Here is an 8,893-nt window from a genome sequence, read left to right as displayed (position 1 = left end):
GATTGAACGGGAGGCGTTGAAACGCGAGAAGGACGCCAACTCACTCAAGCGACTCAAGGAGGTGGACAGTGAGATCACAAGTAAAAGTAAGGAGGCAGAGGCACTACAGAACGAGTGGCAGAAGGAGAAGGAGCTCATCGACAAGTGCAAGAACGCACGAGAGAAGCTAGACATTGCCCGTGTGGACCTGGAGCGTGCACAGCGCAGCAACGACTTTGCAAAGGCCGGCAAGCTGATGTACGAGGTCATACCGGAACTGATGGATCTGCTCAAGAACCCGCCCAAGAACGCGTTGCTAGGCGACGCCGTGGAGTCGAAGGACATCGCGCGCGTGGTTTCCAAGGCAACCGGCATACCGGTCGAGAACCTGGTCAAGGGCGACCGAGAGAAGCTTCTGGTGATGGAGGATGTGTTGGAGAAGCGTGTGGTGGGGCAGAATACGGCTGTGAGTGCTATTGCCGATGCCGTGCGACTGAGCCGCGCGGGTCTGAACGCGCAGAATAGGCCCATTGCTTCGTTCCTGTTCCTGGGACCTACAGGAGTATGTTATATATATATATGTGTGTGTTTCTATAGGTGCATGTATAGGGGTTTCATGTGCCTTACAGTAGTATGCTGGCCATGTGTGTATATCTCTATCGAATATCATATAGGATGTACTGGAAGACTGTGATTGACATCTCATGGCTGTGAGTGCGATTGGTGATGCTATGCTTGAGTTTGGCTGGTTCGCAAAGTCGATCCATGGGTTCGGGCCTGTATCTGTGTCCGAGAGTGCATGCATAAGGTTAGTGGCTTGTGTGCGGATGTGTCGACAGAGTCGTGGGTGGATTGATTCGTGTTATATTGCCGCGTAGAGACGTTCCGTTCGGCCCATTTTCTGCGCGTGATAAAAAGTTGAGACAAAACCCCCCGACCTGTGAATCTGCCAGCAAGCGCTGAACCCTACAAACTTAGCATGTTTATACGCCAGGGAACTCTACAAGCTAGCGTGTTTATACGCCAGGGAACCCAACAAACTTAGCATGTTAATACGCCAGGGGTAGCTTACCTACTCGTGCTCGCTGCCCAATGGTACTGTGTTGTTCCTTTCTTTTCGTTACTTCCGTGACAGGTTTGAATGGAGTATCAGGTGATGTCTCGGTGGTGTTATGTTGTGGAAGTCACTTAGCTCCGGAACTTGTCCCTAATACTATTATTAATTAATTTATCCTTCAGGTGGGTAAAACGGAACTATGTAAGGCGCTTGCTCAGTACTTGTTCAACGTTGAGTCGTCGCTCATCCGGATAGACATGTCGGAGTATATGGAGAAGGTATGCCGAAACCACATTCATACTACGTATAGCTGCTTATACTCGTCCTTAGGTGTTGGCACAAGTACTTTGATCTACGGTCTCGAATTCGTTTATTCTTAGCAATCCGTTCATATTATGTTTATGTATTTTAGCTTGAAGTCGTGTTTCTGCGTATACTGATACGTCTCATGTAGTGTGCTTCGGTGTTCTGGTTCAAGGCAATGGTACACGCGGGAATTGTCCTTAAGATCTTTGAGTGTAACTACGTGAACGACCTGTCGCGTATCCTATTTCTCTAAACAGTTGGCTTGTTCTTGCATAAGCATGTATGTATGTATGCTTGCTTGCATGCATGTATGTATGTATGTATGTATGTATGTATGTATGTATATATGTATTTATGTATGTATGTACTCCCATCTGATCACAAGTGTCCACTTTCCCTTACTCGTCAGCCTGTGCTTCTTCTCTCCTCTCCACTCACACTCTGTCCCATTCTTTCCGTGTGAACAGTTTTCCGTGAGTCGTCTAATTGGTGCCCCGCCAGGTTACGTGGGCTACGAAGAAGGAGGGACACTCACGGAGGCTGTGCGCCGCAAACCATACAGTGTGATCCTATTCGACGAGTTCGAGAAAGCGCACCGAGAGGTGTCTAATCTGCTGCTGCAGGTACTGGACGACGGGGTGCTCACAGACAGCCAAGGCCACACCGTCGACTTCACCAACACCATCATCATCCTCACCAGCAACTTGGGGGCCAAACGCCTGGCCAGCCTACCGCCCCAGGCGTTCGAGAAGGTCAGTGAGAAGGAACACAGCGAGCAGGCGTACGCCGAGGTCATGGAAGACGTCCGCGCCCATCTCGCGCCTGAGTTCATCAACCGTCTGGACGAGATAGTGCTGTTCAATCGCCTGTCACGAGACAACATGAGCGACATCGTGGACGTGCGCCTGGGCGAGATAGCGCAGATACTCACCGAGAAGGACATCCGATTGACCGTCTCTGGGGAAGCCAAGGAGTGGCTGGCTGACAAGGGCTACGACCCGGTGTACGGCGCCAGGCCGCTGGGGCGGGTGATGCAGAAGAACGTCATGAACCCGTTGGCTCGGTCTATCCTAGACGGCAGTGTGCACCTGGGAGACGATGTGGAGATTAAGGTTACGGATAACGAGCTAGCAATGGTACCCCACCACCGGGACAGTGTGGGGGTGGTCTCAGCGGAGGATGTAGAGGTGATCCGCGCCGATGAGGATGTGCAGCCGAAGGAGGCTGTGTGAAGTAGGGTTTAGGGTTCAGGGTCTCTGAGAGCGAGCACGAGGCGCGGGAAGGGTGTTGGGATGAGTGTGGGTAGTGAGGGATGTACCTACCACCGATGATGAGACGGGGGGAGTTGTATACTTTAGGGCGAGTCTGTAGCTGGCCCCCTGAGTGTGCGTTAGAGGAAGCCTGCTCCTGGAGGAGTATAGTACGGTTGCAGCCGGGGATGTGGGTACACACGGGCAAAGTGTGAGGACATCCAGTCCAAAAAAAAGGGCTCTATGGGGTGTCACGAATCATCACTCTGTGCCACGGGACACGGGGGTGCATTCACAATGGGATTTAGGACACCCGAGTACTATGAAACCTAAGAAGTTAAACAGAGTACACAGCGGATGTCTTGTAGCTGTACGCCTCGCGATTGGCACGATATATATATATAGACACCGAGCAGGTCCGGTCCTGGACCTGATTTCTGGTGATGGACCTGATTTCTGGTGATGGACCTGATTTCTGGTGCTGGTCCTGATTTCTGGTCATGGTCCTGACTTCCTGATTTCTGGTGATGGTCCTGATTTCTGGTCCTGGTCCTGGTCTTGATTCAGAAAAGGAGGAACAGGTGGGAGACGTGAGGACTGAGCCCATTCCGAGTAGAAAGTTAGGCACAGCCCAACACTAACTGTCGCTGTTAAGTGTCTGGGTGTGGTTAGTCACCTAACGATTGACGGGTTGATTTCCCGGCCAGACCGTAGTCACGCTTACTGGCGGTTGTTGACAGGTACACTGGCAATGACCGATGCGTGTGAGAGGGCTGGGCCACGTATAGGCAAGCGTGTAGCGTCTGTGCGGCCTGCTGGTGATAGGTAGAGCGCAAAGTGAGTTGATCTGCTTTGTTTCTCCCAATGTTATTGATTTGTATATGTTTCCACCTGCACGCATACACCCGTGTGAGACTGCACGCACGGACCGCCGTGAGCAAATGGGTATTGCCGAAGCGATACAGTTGGGTGCCTGATACCGATGGATGTTGCCAGTTGGCACGCTTTTGGGGTAGTTGGTAGTTTGGTGCCTGATACCGATGGATGTTGCCAGTTGGCACGCTTTTGGGGTAGTTGGTAGTTTGGTGTGTGAATTGAATATGCAGGGACACGGACTACTGAAGGGGAACGGAGCTGAGCTGATGGGAAGTAATGTATGCATACTAAGACTTGATATCCATACTATGATGGATCTTTATATAAAATACACTGATTCACACGTTACGGATGATATATACACATGTATTTGTTCTAAGCAGTATATTGCACTCGCCACATCCTATCTTTTGGTTCTGACCTACTGTAAAGTAGCAGTAGTGTCAATTGAATGGTTGATTATCCTTCTATAACATTATTCTTACAGAAGGACTATGGGCAATTGGTTCGTATGTGTGTATGTGCGGGTGTAAAGATCAAACTCGAGAATAGTTGGATTGAATCAGTAGTGATTTGGCAGTCAGGATGGAAACTTAAACTCTGTGATGATACCGACTTCAGGCGCGCGAATTCTGTCAAGGCCGGTAGCCTATCGCGCACGCTGAACGAGGTTAACGAACATCTCGACGCTGCAGTATCTTGTTCATGAGTGTACGTTTCATATCAGACATCTTGTCCTTGATTGTACGTTGCATACCAGATGCCCGTATTGGAGTTCTCACTTGTCATCGCTATATGTTGCTTTTTCGGGTCAGATCCAATTCGACTATGCCCAGATCTTGAGCCACTTAATCGCTCTTGGTTCGACCGGTGTGTTTATGCGATTTGGTGTGGTGTACTCACATAAAATATCCTAAAATGTTCTTAAAATCTTTTTATTTATTTAAAAAAAATGGTATTAAATTCTTTCAGTTTGTTCTCAAATTATTTTACAGTGTTCATAAATCCCTAGAAAGGGATTTGGGTGTGTGTTTTGCTGAGAGTCTATAATAAACAAAACACCCCAAGTATCAGGTGTACACAACTATTATATGCCTGATAAATCGCTGCCTCTAATCACCTTAGAATGCGCTATTGGATACCCCCCCAGATATGATTTAGGGGGTAGAAAACGGAACATGCCATCGAACTGGGATGTCTGAAGCTTTGCAAGCCTACCTATATACCTCTGGCGTAACAGGCACTCACAGTAAAGTAACTGCGCGACTACATCAACCCCAAAACACAACTCAAACCTAAAACATGTTATAGACCTAAAACAAACAATGTTACAAACTTAAAACAAACTATGTTACAAACCCAAAACAAACTATGTTACAAACCTAAAACAAACAATGTTACAAACCTAAAACAAACTAAGTTACAAACCTAAAACAAACTATGTTACAAACCTAAAACAAACTATTATGTTACAAACCTAAAACAAACTATGTTACAAACCTAAAACAAACTATGTTACAAACCTAAAACAAACTATGTTACAAACCTAAAACAATCTACGTTACAAACCTAAAACAAACTATGTTACAAACCTAAAACAAACTATGCTACGTTGGAACGAAAAGCCCGAGAGCCGATAGGTGCGGAGATACACGTCGCTGGCGTAACTAAGCAGAACACACTCAATGGCCAAGTGACAGTGTCTTTCTTAATGCACACAGACCCGCAGGCGTTGGGTATAGCCTAGGACAGACACTCACTCACTCCTGTCAATAATCATTTGATCTGAACTTCACACAGGAGACTGATCGTGGGGCACACAGTACACAGGAAATAAAGCTAGATAAACGTTAAACGTTACGACACACCCTCGAATCAATTCGTAATAGCGTAGAGAGGCACGATCACGACACAGTGCGTGCATAAACGGACACGGCTGCAGTTGGAAATGCAGATGTATAAATAAATGTATATTATCAAACCTTATACATACACCCACGTGTTTATATATAAAATAGGGGAAGTACAGACGTCCCAAGAAGTACCACACAAAGACACACCTACACGCCTACTTTATCCATACGAAAGTGAGTGATACGAGATGCTCCGTGTTATATACAACCAAAAGCAGTGGAGAGTCCCTGACTAAGTTGTTCATCTGTGTTGTGCGTGACCCTTCGATGTTAGCTACATACTAGCAACATGACCGTGCACCTCGTCTACTAGTCTGCATGCGAGTGCTGTGAGGTACAGACTGAGCTGAATGTAGGTGTATCCGAATAGTTGCGCGCACTACTAAACCTTAAATCCTAAACCCTGAACTCAAGCTAGGTTGAAGCGATCGGTATGTACCCACCGAACCCTTAATGCAGCAACATACAAGTTCCCAGTATTTAGCCACTCAGTGCGTAGTGTGTGCTAGTAGTGGCTACGCTCATTGGAAACACCCTACAGATAAATGGACAACTGTGCCGTGAACATGATAGACCTCACAACGAACGGACCATACACTGATTCATGACAATACACACCGTACGTGACTTACAGGTTGGTTGGGTGGTGGGTGTAAAGTCCGGTACAAAACATTTCCTACCAGGGATTTCGCAGACAACGCTACCAGCCCGGAGATGCAGGTGCAAAGTGATGTTCTACAATATCATCGGGTGTATGCTGCGGCTTACCATGGGTGGTTTTGTAACACAAAACGGATAAAGCGTGTAGGTACATAAACGGGTGTAGGTACAAAAAAGCGTGTAGGACAAAAAAGCGTGTAGGTACATAGACAGGTGTGTACATAAACGGCTGTAGATACAAAAAAGCGTGTAAGTACATAAACGGGTGTAAAGGAGAAACCCTATTCAGCATCCACAAGCAGTAGGTAGCGAACCGCGTTCATCTACCGATTTATTGAGAAGTATGTTTAAAATACACCAGTTTTATTAACACGGTCATCCATCGATTTATTGAGAAGTAAGTTTAAAATACATCAGTTTAATTAACACGGTCATCTACTGATTTATTGAGAAGTATGTTCAAAATACACCAGTTTTATTAACACAAGCCCTCGCATGTCTCAGCCTCCGGCACCAACACCCTCCAGTAGTAATGCAACAAGTGCGTGAACGTCAACACAGACACTCAGCGCGTGCGCAGCGTTTGCGAGAACCCACCCACAAACCAGACAGAGAGGTGCAGGGCACTCTACATGCCCACACTTACTGATTAAACGTATTCAGACTCAGATACATATGCATGGTGTATGCACATGCCACACTTGCTGATTAAACGTATTCAGACTCAGATACATAGCCATGGTGTCAGTACATACCACACTTGCTGATTAAACGTATTCAGACTCTACATAGCCATGGTGTATGTGCTTGCCCACACTTGCTGATTAAACGTATTCAGACTCCGATACAGATGTATAGTATAGCCATGGTGTATGTGCTCGTTCACCAATCCCCGTACAGTCGACACTCCCCTATGACTCCGAGGACTCCCCCCATGGGTTGTTCAGCACTTGGTGCTAAGGTAGTGCCTGTACTGTGCCTGTGGCTTCGAGGTGCGTCGTACTGTGGTTGCCCTGGGCAGTGTTGTGCTGTGGTTGTGGTGTGTAGTGGTGCAGAGGGTGTGACCAGTCCTTTTGTACGAGACAGTGGGTGAGTGGCTGCAGACCTCTCTCCAACCCAACGGTGGGGGTATGCGCGGCGCGGTGGTAAACCCTATCACAGGAGTCCTCTGGAGACAGAGAGAAAACCCTAAACCCTATGAAATTAGACGGTCCTCGGGAGAGAGAAACTAGGGCTGTCCTGTCCCGTCGGCCAGGGGGCCATGACTGTGACAAGAAGAGGCCGAAGCCCTAACACCTTATAACCCTACATCTGGGGTGTGTGCGTAGCGTATCTGAGGTGTTACAGTCGCTGATGGGACTACGCGGCTGCTGAACAGCGCTAGGCAGACGGACTGTACTTAGACCAGCCGACACAGGTCCAGACTATACCATTGGCGTGATAGGTGGGTAGGTAGGTACATATGCATAAACAACTCACCCTATTCCTGTATAGGTAGGTATAGGTAAGTAGGTACATATACATAAGCAACTCACCCTAACCATGTATAGGTGCAACCATAGACGAGGCGGAGAGAGCTGGGCCTATCTCAGAAGGCCACTCGCACAGGGACTAAAAGACGCTGGCTAAAAAGTGGACTACAGGTGGAGCTATATCAAAGTGGACTACAGATAGAGCCAAACCAAAGTGGACTACCCTAACCCTCCATAGTGATGACACATTTGAATACCGTTACCGTACAGTGTCTGTAGCCACCACACGGCCATCGTCGATGCACACGTCAGCGTACCCGAACCATCAATCGCTCGCCTATCTACACAGACAGTAGGTACAACACATCAGAGTGCTAACGCACACTTCCGTGGTTCTCCCCACTAATAGGCGGTGTACGTACGTATACGTCGGGACTGGAACCATCCTCATCCTATTTATTCCGTGGGAATGGTAGGTATCTCCTGCAATACACATACATACACATACGGGCACGATCACCAACAAACCTTTTACAAGGCTCACAAGCACGCAGACGGATGATCGAAGGCCCTCTACTCAAAGTGTAGTTGGCGTCCAACCAATCACACTTCTCCTCCTTTCGAGTGAGTACCCGACTTTTAACCAATCATATATCCCTCCTTTCGAGTGAGTACTCGACTTTAAACCAATCACATCCCTCCTTTCGAGCGAGTACTCGACTTTTATCCAATCATTTCCCTCCTTTCAGACAAGGACTCGGATTCGGACAACTAATGGCGCCGGTATACTACTAACAGCATTAGTCTCAGTACGCACGTATTGTGCTGTCCGGTTGTGAACAATGCTTCTCCTTCACATGTCGGTTGCCCATGGTAATGCCTGAGCTACCATTGCTTCAACACTTAAACCACACCTACCCCGGGGATAGCCCCGCTAAAATCTCACGTGACGGAATAAGCAAAACCATTAAATGCTCACGTGGCACTTTGTCGGGGCGGGTCGAAAGCCCCCGCAGCCAAAAGCAGGTTTTGGCGGGTGAATTTGACGCTGGTAATGGGAGTGGACTTAGTTGGGAGGCAGGCCAGTTGCAAGTTATTGGACCTGTTTGCACCCCAACCAAAAAAAGGACATATGGTTGAGTGAGGGAGAACGGTATTCATGAAATCTATTTGGATATATATGGGCATGCCCTCTGGGGTACCCCACCCTCGGGAGAGCTGACATCGGGTCATCTACAGTTTCTTACTCATGTCAGCATAATCTCTCATGATTTATATTTTTACCCTATATATATACATACACACACACACACACACACACACACACACACACACATATATATATATATATATATATATATATATATATAGTAGAGTACG

The 8,893-nt window shown here is 47.5% G+C and overlaps 2 protein-coding genes across 2 annotated transcripts in view; both read left to right on the top strand.

Moving 5' to 3' along the window:
* The window catches only part of SARC_07187 (chaperone ClpB), a gene marked incomplete at its 3' end in the record, with an annotated part of 5,677 nt that extends 3,103 nt beyond the window's left edge, over positions 1–2,574 (top strand). The window contains exons 4-6 of the mRNA XM_014298877.1: positions 14–541; positions 1,219–1,314; positions 1,810–2,574. Coding sequence (XP_014154352.1) covers positions 14–541; positions 1,219–1,314; positions 1,810–2,574 — 1,389 coding nt within the window. The remainder of the gene's footprint in view (positions 1–13; positions 542–1,218; positions 1,315–1,809) is intronic.
* Positions 2,575–3,574: 1,000 nt separating this feature from the next.
* On the top strand, positions 3,575–4,177 carry SARC_07186 (hypothetical protein; the record flags this gene model as incomplete). Its single annotated transcript, XM_014298876.1, has 2 exons — positions 3,575–3,746; positions 3,956–4,177. The coding sequence occupies exons 1-2, from the start codon at positions 3,633–3,635 to the stop codon at positions 4,175–4,177; spliced, it is 336 nt and encodes a 111-aa protein (XP_014154351.1). The 5' UTR covers positions 3,575–3,632.
* Positions 4,178–8,893: the final 4,716 nt, after the last annotated feature.

The sequence above is a fragment of the Sphaeroforma arctica genome (genome assembly GCF_001186125.1).
Source record: "Sphaeroforma arctica JP610 unplaced genomic scaffold supercont1.553, whole genome shotgun sequence".
NCBI lineage: Eukaryota > Ichthyosporea > Ichthyophonida > Sphaeroforma > Sphaeroforma arctica.
The sequence above is the reverse complement of the archived record's forward strand: the minus strand, read 5'-3'. Positions and strand labels throughout refer to the sequence as shown.